The sequence below is a fragment of the Rousettus aegyptiacus genome, unplaced genomic scaffold (assembly GCF_014176215.1).
Source record: "Rousettus aegyptiacus isolate mRouAeg1 unplaced genomic scaffold, mRouAeg1.p scaffold_m13_p_12, whole genome shotgun sequence".
Lineage (NCBI taxonomy): Eukaryota > Metazoa > Chordata > Mammalia > Chiroptera > Pteropodidae > Rousettus > Rousettus aegyptiacus.
In genome coordinates, this window is record NW_023416287.1 from 43,643,784 (window position 1) to 43,662,869 (window position 19,086).

Below are 19,086 nucleotides of genomic sequence, written 5' to 3' on the forward strand. Positions count from 1 at the left end.
TATTTTTATTCTTATTGACACTGGAACTACACTCTCGGTGCTTAACCCCACTGTCATAAAACAGCCCCTACTGCGGAGTAATAAAACAATGTGCATAGTGGGGATTTCAGATAAACTTTAACAGGTTCCTTTTTGCTTAGGCCCCTCTAGAAATACACATTGTTTTCTCCTTGGTCCTTCTGCCCATAGCCATTTATTAGGCCGAGACCTCTTAGAGAAGTATCCTGCTGGAATATTCTTTTTCCAAAAGGGAGAAATAATGTTAGAGTTTCATGGTAACTGTCAGCTGATTAGGTGAGTTAAATGGCCTTTCAGCATCTTTTATTTGTTGTTTTCGATGGTACAGTAGCTGCACTGATCAATTGTTCCTGTTAGACCAACTGCCATCTTCATTATGGGCAAAATCTTCAGCTCATATTAGCAGAATCCACAGTGTACCTCCTATTAAGATTCAGATCAATCCTTCAAAACCTCATCCCAGAATCAATCTATCTTATAAATAAAGAGTACCTTCAAGGTATAAAGCCTATCATAGAATATTACATAACTCAGGGCCTTATTATTCCATGTGCTAGTCCTTGTAACACTCCTATTTTGCCTGTGAGAAAGCCAAAGGGTTGAGGGTTGGAAGTTTGTCCAGGACTTCCGAACAGTAAACCACATTGTTATCCCTCATTCCTAACCTCATATGCTGCTAGCATCTATCCCAACTGGAAGTAAATTTTTTACGGTAATTGATATATGTAACACATTCTTTAGTGTCCCAGTTGATGAAGTAAGCAAATACCTTTTTGCTTTCACTTGTGAAGGAGAACAGTTTACCTGGGCAGTAATGCCTCAGGGTTTTACCAAAAGCCCTTCTTATTTCTCACAAATTTTGGAGACTGATTTGGACGATACAATTTTCCCTAAAGGTTCTTTACTTGTCTATTCAGGTCTCCTCACAGGAAGATAGCATCCATCTGTTAGAACTTTGGCCTTATAGGGACATAAGGTCTCAAAGAAAAATTACAATTTTTCCAAACTCAGGTTCAATACTTGAGACATCTGATATTTTAACAAGGACTGCACTTGGATCCAGATAGGCTTCATGGTGTCTTAAGTTTCCCAAGGCCCAAAACTAAGCACCAGTTGCAAGGTTTTCTTTGCCTAGTCAGCTATTGCCGAAATTGAATTCTAAATATCTCTTATGCCAGAACCTCTTTATGTCTTTCTAAAAAAATGATGGTCTGAACCCAATTTTCTGAGAAGAACAGGATGACATACCTTAAATATGTGCATGCTGTTATATATCAGTTGTGCCTCATTGAAGCTGTTAAAAAACGAAAGACCACAGACACAACCGAGCACTGCACATGTCCCAGCAACCACAGCAAGGCATGCAGTCACCGTTTACTCTGGTATGCAGGGACCATCCAGTGAGGGAACGCCGCTGTGGAGGAGACATGTTATTGCCTCCACAGATCTTGTGTCCTGGTTGGGAACAATGAACAGTAACAGATAACAGTCAGGGAACGCTCTGCCCTCTGAAAACAGAGACAGGCAGAAGGGTGAAGGGACAGGGTGCAGTGAGCCATGGCCTCTGGGGACACAGTGGACATGAAGGCCTTGACTGGAGCCCTTACTGGGTACCAGGGGCCGGTACAGAGATGGGGCACCCCTGTCTTGCCAGTGCTCGGTCCACAGGCAGTAGGGCAGAGGGCGGTGTAAACATTCCCTTTCCCTAGGATACGCGTAAGTTTCTTGGGGCAGGAGCTTTGATTTGTTCTCAGCTATACACCAGGCACATGGTAGGCTCTCAGTGGAAGAAAGAGAGAGCAGTGCTGTGAATATGATGAGGACTTGCTGTCTAAGAGAACACCTATTTTTGTTACTTTTCTTGGTCCCTCTGGTGCCTTTAGAAGATGGTTCTCTCAGTATGTGTGGAAACTTCTGATGTAGACACTGCCCTTTTCATTTCTTGGCCAGCCACCATGCCTGGGCAGGTCTTCCGGCTCAGCCACATCTGTCTCTAGCTAGCCAAGAACTGGGACCCTCCCATGCTGCCCCGGTGGGCCCAAGGTGTCCAGGCAGTACCACTTGCCTGCTTCTCTAGTTTGGCATGAGTTAGCCATGGTCTTGTTCTGCTTTGCAAAGGCCCAACAGACTGGGAGTTACATTTCTGCTGCACTGCTACCTCAGGTGGCTGCAGCCTACTCAGGTCTTGTCTCTGAGCTCAGCTCTGCCCTCTCTGAAGCAGGAATGAAAACCATTATAGATAAAGGTGCTCAGGGGGTCAGTGGGACCTCCTAATGCCTTGGTCAGCATAGGCCAAGGGGTGCTTAGAGGCTGAGGATTGAGGGGCTTTGAAGGTTGGGGGACTGAGGGGCTCTGAGGTTCTCTCTTACTCCCAGGGACAGGCAGCTTTGGCAGTAGAGGCCAAGCTGGGGACGGAAGGTGACAGTGAGTGCCTTCAGTCATAGGGAATGTGGAATGGCTAGTCCAGAGCCATTGGGTCTTGGGCACCTACTGTGCTAGGCTGGACTGCTAAATGCGAATAGATGGGCTTTGCCTTCAAGGCTTCTGGCCGTGTTAGGAACGGAGCTCCACATGCAGGCCATTCTTGTGGGTGTGGGCCAGGGGTCCTGGGAGCTGGGACGCGTGGGAAAGCATTTGGGGCTGGTGACATCTATTTGCCCTGACTGCATGTTCTGTAGGTCAGAGGAACCATGTGCATTCAGTTCGCCCACCAGTCTTACTGAACACCCATTGCAGCAGGAGCAGCAACACCCACAGACAGACAGAGCCGAGGAGGGAGGGCAGAGCCCACAGCAGCCACAGCCTGCAAAGGTTGCTCTACTGGAGCCAAGTCCTGAAGGACGAGGAGGAGTTCACGTGTGGGAATGAGATTTGTGAATTCTAAATGGCTGTGCAAGTGGAAATGATTATTCTTATCATTATTTGTATCCAATTCATCCATCACCCGGGAGAGGAGGAATGCAAATACCTTTTATCTGGCACCATGAATCAAATAGAATAGGATATGTTTTTCCAAAAGGTTTTTAGGGTAAATGGGACAGTTTCTGCTTTTCAAAACAATCCGTCTGGGGCCCATGGCTGAATCTTAGCTGAAGTTTCTGAGGCTAAGGAGAGCCCAGCCCATGGAAGTCCCCCGGGAGTCTCTGCCTCAGGAAAGGAGCCTGGTAGATGCAGCAGGTCCCACTGCTGGCAATACCTCTGGCCTCCACACCGCTTGAACCAGATCCTGTGTACCCAGAAAGCACCCAGACTGGTACCTGGGGGCTGGAGAATAGGGGGAAGCTCCCCAAGTCTTTCCATGACCTCCGTGCAGGATCCAATGTGACAGAGGCCAGGAAGGACATGGGCCTCTCTCCAAAGAGCAGCAAATCTCAGGAAGAAACTATATGAGCCCTGCCAAGATCATCTAGGGGAGGGTCTGGTCTTTAACACGCATGCATGCGTATTCCTTCTTCTCTTTTACAAAGGCCCAGCCTTCCTAACACGGGCTCTGGAGAGAAGCTGGGCAGGGCAGGGAGGCTACCTGGCCAGGGCCTCCTGGTCATGCTACCTTTCCCAAGCAGAGTACCGGAGCTTTAATCGGACTCAGGAGCAGGAGAGTAATACTTTCAGTCCACGCTCAGTCCCATGGGGAGAAGGTTCAAGATGAATACAGCTCATGGTGAAATCAAGGCTTTACCAAACTAACTTTTTTATGTACACGTGTGTCTCTCTTCTCAACCCGGGGCCTCCACCAAGAGGCAAGGGAGCACAAGCTCTGTAGCAGAGAGCCTGGCATGGACCCTAGGGAACCAGGGGAAATAAGACTTATTTTGGGATAGAGACAGGAGGGCATTGTAGAGGAGGGGGCAGTGGGGCTGTGGAGTAGATGTGGGCCAGGCCAGGAAGGCGGCTCTAGGCAGAGGGAGTAAAAAGCCTTGGGCTGAAATATGCGTGTGTATTGGGATGAGGTGGCAGAAACCAGGTTCCCAGAGGCACCTCATGGTAGGGGAAACCAGAGAGAGGGTGAGGTATGTTCTAGAAAGCCTAGATGCAAGCTCAGGGGTAGACATCATCTTCTAGGCCTGGGTTATCTGGAAAAGCTATCATGAAGATAGTGCCACTGGCGGTCATTAGACTAATTAATGCTGGGGACAGGCAAGGCCATGCAGAGGAAGGTATAGGCAGGACACCTTTGGATTCTCAGCTACCCCTACCCTGTGAGCTCTGTGACTTTGGACAGATGACCTAACTCTGCTGTGCCTCTATTTCAACATCTATAAAGCGGAGAGAGTGCCTTTCTTGCATTGCTGCTGTGGTGCTAAATATGTTGATCCGCACAAGGCACTCACAGCTGCTTGACACACAGCCCAGGCTCAGTAGGTGGTGGTGGTGGTAGGTAGTGATGGTGATGAGGGTTCGGTCATCATAATGACTCCAGTACTTTCCATTATTGGTAAGAGGAACTGATCACCTGGGAGGGTGTTGCTTTAGCCTTTTCCAGTGGGCACTGATGTTTTCTTTCTCCGGGGCTGGGTATGTGTGAACAGGTGATAGATGACTACAGCGTGATTGGCCGCTCCCTATTCAAAAAGGAGACCAATATCCAGCTCTTTGTGGGGCTCAAGGTGCATCTGTCCACTGGGGAACTGGGGCTCATTGACAGTGCCTTCGGCCAGAGTGGCAAGTTCAAGATCCACATCCCTGGTGAGTATGGTTATTTCTTCTTGTTCTTGGGTGCTGGCAGACCATGGAGAGATGGCAGAGATGGTGCCCCAACAGTGCCCCTTGGCTCAGGGTTCTAGGCCTACCTGTGCCGACATGCAGGGCTCAGCCTACCTGACGCATGGCCTCTGGTCCCACCAGTTTATGGCTGGAATGCCAGTGTGGATCTTGGAGAAGGCTAATGTGGAGTCAGCATCTGGTCTGAGCCAAGTTCAAGCTCTAAATTTGAGTTCTCGCTTTTCTGTGACCATATAGAGTGAACTTGGATGTGTCACATGGCTTGTCTGTGAAGTGGGGATAACAATATTGATCTGACAGGCAGTTTGGAAGGAGAGAGTTAGTGATTGAGACTGCCAAGGGCCTGGCACGCTGCCTTGGTAGCCAGTAGGACTTCCCAGAATGTGAGTTGCCACCTCCTTTTGAGTCCAGTGGACCCTGCTGAGCCTCCACTCAGTCTGAACTGGCCTTGCCTGTGGTGGGGTCAAGGGTGTGCATTTGCTGCCAGAAATTGAGCCATTGGATTTCTTTAGCTCTGTCAACCCTTTTGTTACCCATGCACTCTTTCCATACTCATTTTCCTGAGGTCCTACTATGCACTGGACAAGGTGCTGTGGTCATGGGAGGGGACAGTCATGAACACACTCAGTAAAGATAGACTGCACTGCACAGAACAGTACAACAGGGAGATGGCCAAAAATTGCCAAGTGTGCTGTCTGGACAGGGCAGTCAGGGAAGACCTCTCTGAAGGGGTCACAGTCGAGTGGAGGCCTGACCTAAGGAAGAGAGGGAACCATACAGATATCTAGGGAAGAACGTGCCTAGGAGAGGGAGGGAGACATGTACAAAGGCCGTGAGGTGAGGATGATCTTGGTGTGCATTTGAGGACAGGGCTTTGGGCAGGAGTGGCTCAAGCATGGAGGTCTGTCTGTTTGATGCCCGCCGAGGCTCTGCTGTAGCACCTGGCAACAGGACAAGGACCAAGGGATGCTTCCATGTTAGCAGATTTATGGAATGAACCAATGCACTGTCTTTTCTCCCGCAGCATTATGATGTGACAATGATCCAGCATGCCACAGAGTTGAAGGATTTGACAGTTAACCTCACATCAGTGTGTTGCTGCGCTCTGCATAGCTGCAGAGCTCTGGGTTGTGTTCTGTGAGGGAGGGAATCGTGGGGAACAATGTGATCTTGGTGTGTAGTTTTTTGAGTAAAATCTCTGGCTACGGTAGTGCCCTGGCTCCAACTAGGAAGCAGGACTCCCAGCTCCTAGGAACTTGCCATGCAAAGCCAACACCCCCTCTCCCAAGAGCCTGGCTGGAGCCTTGCCTCCAGGATCCTTCCGAAAGCCCAGAGGGCATGTGTGGCATTTGCCTTATCATGAGGGAGATCAGTAGTCCTCAAAGGCCTCCTTCCCTGCATGCTTGACTCTGCTATTTGACTGTGCCCCAAGGCCCTGTCTAGGTGAGGCTGAGCCCCGTTACCCTATAGAGAGACCGTCTCCGGGCAGGTGAGGTGGCACACCAGTGAGAGCCTCTAGACCTGATTCTGGGCTTCAAGATCCTGTCCTACCCAATCCGCTGCTCCTCAGCTGCATCTCGTCCTCACCTCAGCCAAACTGGAGCCTCCAGTGCTCTGTTCTGGGCTCCAGGCAACATGCCCAAGGCTCGAGCCAGACAGACCAGTGGGCAGGCCTCAGTCCTCAGGGCCCTGGGCCCAAATGTGTGGGAGCCGTTTGGGAAAGGAGGTGTGCAGGGTCCTGGGAGGGCAAGAGCAAAGCTGCCTGGAGGAAAGAGCTGTACCGCAAAGCACTTGCCCCTCCCCCAGGCTACTGGGGGGCCTCACTTGTGCAGAGGAGAGGGCATGTCTTTGCCTCTTTTAGGGTAGATAGGATTGTGCCGACCTTCCTCTCAGTTCCTCTTCCTCTAGCCCAAGGCAAATTCAGAGTTGCAGTGTTCCCAAAACGCAAAAGGAAGCTTGTTTGGTGGCCCTGAGTTCTGCATAGGAGTGGAGGGAGGGGAGATGTGGTGACGCTGCTTCAGTCAACTCAAGTTCACATTCCTTTGTTAGGTCAGTGTTGCCTATTTAATAGGTCTGCTTCCTGTTTATGGCTTTTAAGCTTTTTATTAAATATAACTGGTCAGATTCCTTCATCCCACCCACCCTCACTACCCACCCCTACCTCCTTCTCTTTTCCTGCCATTTCCTCCCATAAAGAATTACTTTTAGCTTTTTTGAAGTGCCTTAATTGTGAAAGACTCCTCAATAAACTCAAACGATCAGTGCCAGGTGGAAGAGGAGAGAGCACTGCTGGCTACAAGTTGGGAGTGCATGGGTGGAGAAGCCAAGGTTGTGCTGCTGCGTGGTTAGAGGCTCCCCGGAGCAGGAAGAGGCTCAGAGGGCCTGTCCAGCCCTCTGTCCATGAATGTGTCTGGGTTCAAATGCAGCTTACTGGCTCCTGCTGGCTCTGCAGGATGACCTAGCTGGGGAAGGCAGACTGAAGAGCCCTCTGGGTGTCCCTCCCATCTGCTCCCTGACCCCCAGGCCCACAAGCTCTCTCTGGGCTCTCACCTTGGGTGGCAAGGCCAGATGCTGGCAGGGCCAAGCAAGCATTGAAGAGGCCAGGTAGCAGGTGATACCAAGTGGCGGGGACTGTGGTGACCTGGAGAACTGCTCCTCAGTGCCAGCCAAATCTTGCTATATGGGAATATAGGTCCAGGGATCAAATTTTACCTGATTTAATTATTATGTAAAATTTCCTGGTTAAACACTAAAGCTGTCAGAACCAAACAAAACACGCTTTTGGCAGGGTTTGGCCCATAGTGACTCGTGACTACTGCCTGAATTTCAGAAAGGATATTTGGGTCTCAGATTCAAGAATCAAAGCTGAACTATAACATGCAAATAGTGTTTGATGGAGCTGTATTGCCTTCTCCAGTTCACCCCTAGAGCGCTGTCAGAGCTTCAGAGGGCTTGGTACCTTGCCCAGAGAGTGACGAAGCACAGTGGCCTGGCCGCCTGTGGCTCACCCCGGCCAGCACTGTCCTACTGCTCTCACCCTCTGCTCTGTGTCAGTGCCCCATGCACCAGCTTCCACTCTGAGAAGCAGCCTGGACAGTAGGCTGGAACAACAGCTCCCACCATCCACACCTCCAGCTATTCAGGGGAAGTGACTTCTTGGATGACATCAAACCAAAGAAAAGTGGAAAGGTAAATGGACATGTCACTCTTGACAGCTTCGAGTCACTGCTTATTGACTCTAGGAGTGAAAGCGAACATATACATATGATTTAATCTTATGAAACACTGTCCCATAACCCTAAAATGACCCAGTAGTTGTTATGGGTGCCTTGATAAGATATGGCAAGTTTTTTGAGTGGTCCAAATTCATGACAGTTGGCCCATCTCCCACCAGGTGCTCCAGAAAATGGTGATTTGAGGAAGATTGTGCATGGTCTGCATTAGCAGTCCAGTGGGGATAGCTCACAGTGAAAACAGAGCTTAGAGCTTTGTCACTAGAAAACTCTAGGCCCCAAATACCACTGGCGTAATGGGCATCACTGCCCCTCATCATCACCGCACAGCTCACAGCAAATGAATCTGACCATGTCACAGAGCTGCAGGCAGATACTCCCCTTAGGAAAGCCAGAGCAGCAATGATTGAGACCCATAGCTACTGGCGGCCCCAGTAAAGGCCTCATCATTTCTGTGGGCCCTGCCCCACCTGCCAGGAGTCCAGTCATGTGCCAGGAACTTGGTCTTATTGTGAAGTGACCAGATTCTCAAACTCTGACATGGAGGTCTCAAGTCCTGCTGATTTTCATTTAGGGTCATCAAATTTTGGTGATCTTTAAAACCTTTTAATAATTACTAAGCACAACTTAATGGACTCTAGGCAAATGAGAAAAGAAAAAAAAACCTGTGGAATTGTACTTCCAGTAAGAACTCAGAGGAAACTTATGTTTGCTGCTCGTTAGGAGGAGCCAACACTCAGGAACTATTACAGCAGTCAGAGGACGGCCCTAGGAAGCTCCTAGAAAGGCTGGCTGTTACTTATACCCACTTGGAGTATTCCCATTTCAAAGATGAGGAAATTGAGGCTTGGAAGATAAGCAGCGCAACTTGCTCATGTTCTACAATACTATGCATCAGAGCTGGGATTTGAATCCAGAACACCTGCCCAAGACACTCCCTGAGCCTTGTTTTCTCATGCACAGGGCAGGTAGTGAGGTTTGAAAGTGCAGCTCTGTCCCTCAGCCTGTGTGGGAAAAGGGAACTGTGTGGTCAATCCCCTTGGTGTGTGCTTGAGCAGAAGGTCTCTGAGCTTGCTGCCGGTAGGACAGGGGTGCCGCCATGTGGCCCCTGGGAGAGTGACTGGACGTCAGAAGTGCCACCACCTGCTCACTTCCAACAAGTGTTTTGAGGAGGGTCCCTGAGCCTCCTGGCTTCAGCTTCTGCCCTCTGAGCCTATCTGCAAGGGTTTAAGGCTACAGTTTGCCAAGCCAAAGGGGATAGCTTTCCATGGAATAGGAAATGTTGCTTGCACGAATGAATAAATGAAGGAGTTCAGTGCAACAGATTGGACTGGAATGAACAAATGGATGAACCCAGGCCTATGAGGGCCAAGGAGCCTGGTGGTTAGTGTGCCGTGGGCCTCCCTAGAAATTCGTTGAATATAGGCAGGCACCAGCATTGCTGAACTTCCTCAACACAGCCATCTTTTGATGACATGGCTTTGGAAGCTCTAATTCATTAAAGACAACTTTAAAGGAGAGGGTGTCAGCCTGTCCTACTCAACAAATTCCAGTGGAGTCGTCTCAGGGCCAGGGATGCCAAGACCATTCTAACAGAGTCCTGCCCTAAGGCACCTCCCTATGGGAGAGACAAAAGCACAGACCAACAATTCACGGTCAGCATGGCTGGGAAGGCAGGGAGTGCCTCTGCTTAATCTGACTCATCCCCATTCTGCAGGTAAGAAACCTGAGGCCCCTTGCTGGCGGCTGCAGAACTGATAAGAGTCCGGAGTCTCTCTGTCTGCCTCTTCAGTCCCCCACACAGTGGCCACCTGAAGCAAGGGGCACAGAGGCACTGCAGCTGACTTGTCCGTTAGAACCTTTCCAGCCTTCTTTCACAGGACTGAGGTTCAGGCAGACCACCTTAGAGCCTTTGCACTGAAACAGTGGGCATACAGTGTCATCTTTGTGTCCTAGGACTCAGACGGGCAGCCCAGGCCTCTATTCATCTCTCTTTCACTAGATATTTATTGGTATTGGGCCCTTGAGGTACCAGGGTAACAGAGCCTTGGCCGGGAGAGGGAAGTCCTGAACACTGGTTATGGAAGGAGAGTCCTAGGGTACCTTCCTTGGCCTGAGCACTCAGCAGAGCAGCACCAGGCCTTCAGCATCACTGGCTCTCAGTGCCTAGCATCAGTTTAGGAGGGTGGCAGGAGAGGCCAAGGCTGCAGGGGCCACCAGCCCAGTTCTTAGAGGGTCACCTGGCTCAGCACAGGGCACGGCCTCCAGAGTCAGGCACCTTGGACCCCTCACGTTGCCTGCAGTCCCTTCTGATTGTGGTAGGCCATCCCCCACTTAGAGCTTCAGTACTAATAACGTGAGATGAATAGTTCTGATTTCCAGGAACAGAGTGCAGCTTAGATCATAAAATTCCTACCCACAATATCTGACCCAGGACAGGGGCTCTGTAAATAGTGGCTAGGGTTGTGTGTTGTTTTCGCCTACCAGATACCTGCCCTCACCTGGGGTAGCACATGTCCACTGAGGCCTCTCTCTTTGGTTTATAGATGGCTGTCTTCTCGTTCGGTCTTCATATGGTCCTGCCTCCTTGTGTGTCTGTGTCTTAATCTCCTCTTCTTATAAGGACACCAGTCCTCTTGGAGTAGGCCCACCCATATGACCTCATTTTACCTTAATTACCTCTTAAAAGGCCCTGTCTCCAAACACAGTCACATCTGAGGTACAGGAAGTTAGGACTTCTACATAGAAATTTGAGAGGAGAGACTATTCATCCTCTAGCAGTTGGGAAGATGGACAAGCATTTATATTTTGGCAAATCATATCAAGCTGGGCAGGGAATATGTGAAATAACAGGAAGAGCATATAGCAGGACCCTAAGCGAGTCTGGGGAAAGGAAGGCTTTCCGAAGCATTGGCCTTGCACCTGGCCCTGGAGGATGAGTAGAAGTCCCAAGCAGAGGAGGGGTCTGAGCAGAGTGCTGAGTCAGAAGAGATCAGCACAGGGACAGCTGGGCTCAGGGGCGCAGCAGATGATGGGACCACACTCTGGTGAGGACTTGTGAGCTGAGGAAGGATGTTTGTCTCTGTAAGTATAGAGAAGAGCTGTCGCAGGGCCTATAGCAGGCTTGTGTACAAAGATGCCCCTGTTGTGTGCTGGTGCCTAGAAGCAGGGGCTGAGTCAGGCACCCTGTCCTTGGTGGGCAGCTATTGCTCAGACCATGTTAGTGTTTTGGAGCAGCATAGCCATAGTGTATCAGATCTCCAGTTTTTCATGAGATACTAGGAAACTGGGTTTTTACATGAAATCTCCCAGGTCTCAAATGCGAGCCACTGTACCTGGCCTGTCGGTGTCAGGTCCTTGACACACAGCCTCCTCCTGCTGCATGCAGCCCTCTTCCCATTTCCCTGAAGGGCACAGAGGCTCAGAGGAGTTGGACGACTGTCCCAGTGGACCCTGGAGGCTCCCATATGGAAGTAGGCCTCTCTCGTGGACACCATGCAGCTGAGAGGCTTCTGGAAAACCCAGCAAAGAGAATTAAAACTCATCTTGGTGCCAAAGGGAAGGGTCACAGGAGCCCTGAGGTGTCGTAGGTGTATTTGTGTCTCATAAACAGGCCCTGTGATAAGGACTGTTAGGCTGCATGTTCCCTCTGGGGTTAGAAATAAAACTGGTTTTCTTTTCCCTTAAAATGTGTTCTCCACACCCACCTACCCACCCAATTGTAACTATAGACTCAGTTTGGAAAGGGTTCTTGGGCAACCTGTCTTTGGGATTTCAGAGTTCGTAGCTGACTGCCTCAAGAGTAGCCCCTGCCAGGACCAAAATGACTTCTACTGAAAGATGTTGGCAGGGGTCCGGCTGTGTCTGCTCAGCATTTTCTGCCCACTCTGGGAGGTTAGAAGCAGGGTACTTTCAAAGAGTAAGAGCTTTGGAGTCAGCCAGACTTGAGTTGGAATCCTGGCCAGAATTTTAACCTTTCTGAGCCTTTGTTTCCTCGTCTATAAGATGAGTGATGTTGAGGGTTTTTCCTCCCAACTTTTTGAATAACTTCAAACATACCGAAACGTTGAAATAATAGTTTATTGAACACTCATTCTCTTAGATTTCACAATTGTTAGTATTTTGTCATATTTGCTTTCTGTGTATGTGCTGAACCATTTGAATGTTAGCAATGGAACTCAGTTACACCTGCGTACTTCAGCATGTGCCACTAAGGACTAGAGCATTCTCCCCTGTGACCTCCATGTGATTATGACTTGAGAAATTTAACATCAACGCAATATTACCTAAGATACAGTCCATTTTCTGATTTCCCCAATTGTCCCAATAATGTCTTTCAAAACCCATTTTCCTGATGAAGGATTCAGTGAAGAATCATACCTTGTGCTTGGTTGTCATGTCTCCTAGTTTCATTGACACATGTTTTTGTATTTTAGGTCGTTGTTTCCCAAATGCGCTCTTAAGGTCTCTTTGTTGTTTCATGACTAGCTCCCGATGTGCATATGTAGAAGGAACCCCACAAAGGCCATCTTGTGCCTTTCTTAGTGAATCCCTCAAGATGCATGTGACGTCCATTTGCCCATTGTGGGTGATATAGGTTCGGTCACTGGTTAAGGAGGTTGCTAGGAGGGTGAATGAGGAGACAAAGATAGCATGTGGCCCAGGGATGGCTGATGTGAAAGGAATGCAGGGTCCCCCGCTCAGCAATTGTGCCCATTCGTGAGGCCTCTGTAGCCTGTTTGGAGGAGGGCTTTAAGGAGGTCCCTTTGGAAGTCAAGGTGAAATCCCTGGTCTGGCAGCAGAGAGGCAGAGCCGGCTCTGTGGGGCCTGATCAAGGGGTGTCCGCAGGCCAAGGCCTATGGAGGAAGAAGTTGATGCTTTCCAAAGCCTTCGGAGTCCTCTCTCTCCCCCTTCTTTTGTCCATCTGTCTTTTCGCCCCCTCCTCGCTCTAGTCAGACCTGACCACAGAGAAAATTGACTTCTGCCCCTCCACGAGGGGACACCAGTTTCTAGGTGATGACTACAGAAAGTGACAAACACTATGGTTGTGCCCTACGACCGTGGGGACAGGGCAGATGGAGTGACCACTCCCTTCCAGAGTGGAGTAGTGCACAGTAAGGCCTGAGCTGGCTTTGAAGTTGAGGGGGTTTTCTCAGGTAGAGAAAGGGAAGAAAGGCATTCAGGACAGAGGGAACAGGGCATGCTGCCTGCCGCACAGAGGCTAGAGAGCGTGTGGCATATTCACTGCTTGTTGTACTGTGTAAGACATTTTGAGTGTTTCACATGTTACTAACTCATTTAGTTTGTTGTGTTGAAAATGATTGTTTTGGAACTGTTGTTTTAAAGAAATGGAACTTTTTTTTTCTAAACAGTCTTACATGGAAAAACCATAGCTGAGCCTCCCACTGTTCATTTTCAATTCCAAGCCTGAGACTCTGAACCCCACTCTTGGCATCTAACCTTTGTCAGGTCAGGGTTCCTCAGCCTCTACACAACTAACATTTGGGCCGGGGTCATTCCCTGTGGAGGGGGCTGTCCCGTGCACTGCAGGATGGTTAGCGGCATACCTGACCTCTGCTCACTGGTGCCAGTAACAAATCCCTCTCCGCCCCCCTCCCATTGTGACAACAGAAGACTTCTCTGGACATTTCCCTGGAGAACAAAATCGCCCCAGTTGAGGACCACTAGCCTAAGCAGAGGGTGGGAGCCGTGGTGAGTGGTATGCAGGGAGCAGTGCACAGTCAGAAAGCTCTCCCTGGCAGCCGATAGGAGGGGGCAAAACTGAAGGCCCCGAGGCTGGGACAGTAGACATGTGGAGCGCAGGCCAGGGGTGGGATGGGCGGGCTGCAGTGACTCAGTGCCTATTGGGTGCAGTAAAAGGAGCATCTTGAATAGCCGCCTCAAGCCACCTCTGGGTGCCCTGTGGCACCTGAGCAGGGCAGGTCCTGGGGAAGCCTCAGGTCACACAGCTCATTCAGGCCAAGCGCCTGCACTGCCTAAGCACGGGTGATACACAGCGCCGTGCCTACTTCATTCTTGAGGCCTCGTCTTCTGGGACGTTCTCTGGGCGCTGGAGTGGTGGGAAGCCCCTGAGATCTGGCCCCAGAGGCCTTAAAAGGACGGAGGGGCTTTTTCCAGCCTAACATGTGTGAGGAAACACAATACCTGTCCCTGGACTCTTGACAAGTTGAATGAAACTTCTTTGGGAAATCTCTCTCTCTCTGTTTAGCAATCTCTAAAACTTTCTAATTCTTTACCGGCTTCTGGTTTTAGGGAAAGTTTGTAGTTTTCATTTGAATCACACTGCCTAAATAAAGACATCAGAGTAAACTGAGTATTTGTTTTAATGTTTAAAGCAGTGGTAAGTGAAACTTATGTGATTGGCTAAGTATTGTTTCTGCAGAAAGCCTTGATCAGCAATCGTCCAACAGTCTTAAATACCTGAAAGAAAGTCCCAGAGATCAGAGCTGGCCCTACATCCTCTTATGGAATGATGTTGACTTGGGCAGTTCTGCCAGCTCTCATGTCTTAATACCCAGTGCCCTGGGCTGCAGCTGGTCATGTGCCCCAAAACCTCAAGGCTGTCAAAGACATTTGTACAAGGAACAAGAACCTCTCATGCATTGGTTCTCCCACATTTTGAATTCACCTCATTAACAGAAGCGTTTCACACGTATTCAGTGAGCCTTGGTAGGTATAGTTATTAACAAGGGGGTGTAGCTGGCTAAAGAAAATCTCTCTCTACTGAAATGCTGGAGCTCAGAAGAGCCTGAGACAGTTGGGCAAGGTCCAGTGTAGACTGGTTCAGCCTCTGCTGCTGGCCAGTGTTCAGCCCTTGCTGTGTGCCAGACTCTGTCTCAGTGTCTTCTATAGATGACATTATATAGTTTATGGAGGGGTGAGGATGAAGCATCGCAACAGCCCTCCGAGTTGGAATCTATCCAGACGTTAAATCACTCATCCCAAGTTTTACCCTCTGACTCTAGGGCCACACTGCACAGCAGCCCTCCTGGGAGAGACTGTGGTGGGGATGAAACAAGTCGTCTATTCAGGTGCCTAGAATCATGCCTGGCGAGGTCAGTGCTCACCTAGGGTTTGCTGTTGGTACTGTTCTAGGTTCTGTTCCATCCAGCCTCTGACCTTCCCCTGGCCTCCTTCTAGTGAGCGGGTATGCCAAGGGAGATTGGGGGGCAATGGGGGGCAGTGATAATAACAACAACAACACTGATAACTACACTAATAGGAGCCAATATAGAACCACCCAAGGCTGAGAATTTTGTAACCAAAGGCTCATGTGGTCTTCATTGTACAGATGTCTCAGCGAGGCCCTGCTTAGGTCACATCGCTGGGCAATGGAAGAAGATATGGGTTTGCACCCTACTTTGACTGCAAAACCCCAATGGATTGTAGAATTCCAGGAGACATGGAGCCAGGCAGGCTGAGGCAGTCAAGAGAACTTGGCACTTCAACGCATGGGCTCTGGGCTCCCCCGGGGCCTTCTTTCCAGGCCACAGACCCAGCTGGGTTTAGATGGGACTTGGTGAGTTATAGGTGGCTATTGTCTTGCTCAGGCAGTTTCTAACCCCGGGGAGCCACCCTTGGCCCATTTGGGGACTGGCCCCAAGGTGAGTGTACTGCTTGCTGCTGCCTACCTGTAAGTTAGAGACCATTACTTCTAGCTAGGGTTCCTGTGGTCCAGTATTTCTTTATGTAGAGCTCAGCAGTCAGGGTCACTACCTATACATTTCTAGGGCGCTTTCCCAGCAGGGTGATGTGTCTGACTACTGGCTATCCATTCAGCCACAAATCTGTGGGGTAGGTCACTTCTGGATGGAGGGTAACCAGAAAGGTGTTGTGTGTTTATCTTAAACTACTTCTGATTCATGAAAGTTGCACAATTATATTAGAAAGAAAGCTTTAAAATCTAGGGAGAAATGTCACCCACAGTCTCCTCACTCCAGTGATACCCCGTTGGACTTTGGGTCACATCTCCTTGCAGGACTTTTTCAGGTGTTGCTTGGTATGTGCAGAAGCAGCTCCGGGTCAGCAGTGAGAGTTTAAATCCACCTCCCTCATTACCAGCTGTGATGCCTGGGCTTTAGTCTGGTCTGTAGAAGGAAAAGGCCAGTCCTTGCTCTTTATAACGTCTCTTTATAACATCGTTGAGAGAACAGCTTGAAGCCATGTGTGAAGTGCTTGGCCCAGAGTTTGATGCTGAGAAGACATTTAGTCAGTGACAATGTTGTTTATGTGAGGCTGTAAGTCATGGCACACTACACAGCCAGCTCATGCTGGGTCTTCCTTTACAGTCACCCGGCTCACAGAGTCATCTTTGAACTTTCGCGTGACTTTCTCATGCATCAGGCTTTCAATTTGAACCATTCCATCAGTAGACACTTCCTTACTCTCACGTAGAATCTTTTAATTTCATCTGCAGATGAGAGGGAGACTCAGGGAGACCCCACCCCAGTTCCTGGCAGTAGTAGGGGCTCAAGAAATACACACTGAATAAAGGCGTGACAAAGTTGGCCAAAACAATGTGAGTTTCTTCAGTGTTCGCGACTTGATGACCAGTTAGAAATTTTTTTAAAAGTATGGAAAAAGGTTATATTTTATTACTATGTGCTGCCATGTACTAGTCTATATTTTACACATAATAGTGTCACTTAATTTTCACAATAAACCTGACAGAAGATGCTATCACAATTACAGTTATCGGGATTGCCATTTTACAGTTGAGGAAACAGAAGCAACAAGCAATATGCCCAAAGTCACACAACTGTTGAGTCCCAACACTGAGATTAGAACCCAGGCTGTCTGGCTGAGAGTCCTCGCTCTTACTCCTCTGTTCCCCATCTCTGAAAGTTTACCCTCTTGTACAATCTGCCCTGCATGACCTGAGCTCAGGGCCCAACACAAATTCCATAAGTTCCTATTTCAGCTCGACCCTACCACTGGAAGGGTTACAAGAATGTCCCGGACCTCAGTTTTCTTATATGAAAAAGGGAATATTCCTTGCCTTCAGGATTGAGATAAAAAAGTGAGAAAATGTATGTAAAGTGCCTAGATCCTTGTAAATGTTCAGTAAATGTGAGTCTCTTTCTCTCCCTGTGAATGGGAGCCGCAGGCTGTCACTTGGGAATGAAGCACAGAGTAAGACCTGAAGTTTGTCTGTGTCTCTGGGGACTGGTCAGTGTCTGGACTCTCAGATGACTTTTGCCAGCACCTGACTATTAGGTAAGCACATACTTCTGGCTGCCTTCACAGCCCCTGCTTTACTAACCCCTGGCCTATAATCCCCCTCACGGCGGGCATACACCAGCTTGTTGTGGGGGCTGCTGTGATGTCTCCTCTTGTCTGGAGTGGAGTCCAGGCTCATTAGGTAGCATTCAGCTCCTTCCCACCCGCGTGCTCTGCCACTCCTACTCTCTGGCCCACATGGTGCCTCCCAGCCCTACATGGGCCCAGGTAGCTGTCCTTCCTTCTGCTGTTTGTCCTGGATCCTCTGGGCTCTGCTCAGATGCCACCTCTGGTCCTTTGACCCCACATGCCTCCTGCCATGCCGTGTGTATAAGCATACTCCTGTGATGCTCCAGACCATCACACTAAGCCACATGGGATTGAGGAATGGACTACTGAAGCCTTAATTCAATTTATCTACATACCTGAAAAAGTCTAGCAGTGGTGCTGTGTTCAGGTAGGGCTTAGCTCTTAGGTCCCAGGGTTTTAGCCACCGTCCTCCAGGCTCAGCCCTGCCCTCCTCTGATGGCTACCCCCAACCAAATTCTCCTTTGGATGGTCTTCTCAGCTGCAAGTCTAGTAGAGATTCTCTCTCCCAGTATCACCAAAGTGCCAGAGCCCCGTGCCCATCCCCAAACAAGCACTGTGGCTAGGAGCATGTACCAGCCAGCCTGGATCATGGGTGCTCCCGGCCCCAAAGGTGAACCGTGCTTTAACCTGTGTTGCCCAAGGAAAGCCAGAGGCTGTTGCAAGAAGTAGCAGAAGTGACAGGTATTTGCTGCTAGCAGGCATGCCCAGTAATCATGCCGCTGTTCTCACTTCACCCCTGATTTCCACTCAGCCTCAAGACAGTGGGAAGTACCCTCCACAGTGCCCCCCTGGCCTCTTTCTCTGAAACTTCTGGACTGCTGTGGCCTCTCACCAGTCTTCCTAGGCACCTCTCCCAGAGGTGAGGCTGAGTGCCCCAGCTGAGTCTCCCTATGTCCCCAGGGCCCCTTGTAGGAAGCCCCATGATACATGCCCAGTAGGTTAGGAAGGCCCCTATCCCTTCAGCTGTTAACAGACCTTCCCTTTTCCTGATCACAGCGACTAGTCTAATGGCAAGGATAAAGTTGTTCATTTTCATTAGGCCTGGTCCACCAATATGTGAGGTCAAAAGCAGTAAGGATGTGAGAATTTGCCAGTGGCCTTACCAGGCCTCAGAAGTCTCAGCATAGTGAGCAGTAGTCATGATTCTTGGAAAATGGGGGAGAATTCTGCTTAGAACTTGTGGCAGGAACAGATTATTGTTCTGCACCCAAGGGTTTGGTGGGACCCTCACCATACAGGCTAACAATTGTTCACTGTCACTTGGGGAAAGAAAGCTTCTTCCTGTCCCAGCAGGGGCACCCTCCCACACAAGGGTCAAGGCTAGATACTCTATCTGCTTCCAAATGAGATGTTTTACGTGATTTGGAAAAAATCACAAATCTTCTTTATAACCTACAAGTAATAGTAATCTCATTCAGTGAAATTTACATGTTACAGAAAAATAAAAAGAAGGAAAAAAGTTTCCCATAGTCCTATCATTAATATTTTTAATTGGTTTCTTCTGGTTTTTTTTTTCTCTCTCTCTGCAGAGGCTTCTTTTTATGCAGTTAAGAAGTTATGATGTATACTATTTTGAGTTTGATTCTCTTTTCAATTATTGTAATTATGCAAGCTTTTTCTTTTCTCTTTTTCTGGTTTACATTGTAGTCTTCAGGAGAGATTGAATGTGCAGTGCTTAAGAGCTTGGGCTCCAGCCTCAGAAAGAGCTTGGTTCAAACCCCAGCCCCATTACTTACCAAGTCAGTAACCTTGGGTGAGTGAGTAGACCCCTCCAGGGCCTAGT

At 49.2% G+C, this 19,086-nt stretch overlaps 1 protein-coding gene across 8 annotated transcripts in view; it reads left to right on the plus strand.

The window, feature by feature from the left end:
* The window catches only part of EEFSEC (eukaryotic elongation factor, selenocysteine-tRNA specific), a 233,985-nt gene that overhangs the window by 186,105 nt on the left and 28,794 nt on the right, over window positions 1–19,086 (plus strand). For 4 of the 8 annotated variants that reach the window (XM_036229795.1, XM_036229794.1, XM_016132243.2 and 1 more), the window contains one exon: window positions 4,548–4,704. The exons of 1 other annotated variant lie outside the window; for it this stretch is intronic. In XM_036229795.1, coding sequence (XP_036085688.1) covers window positions 4,548–4,704 — 157 coding nt within the window. Of the gene's footprint in view, window positions 1–2,696; window positions 4,524–4,547; window positions 4,705–17,091; window positions 17,211–19,086 lie in introns of those variants that run through there. 3 more of the 8 variants (XM_036229792.1, XM_036229793.1, XM_016132245.2) reach the window with 3 other exon arrangements.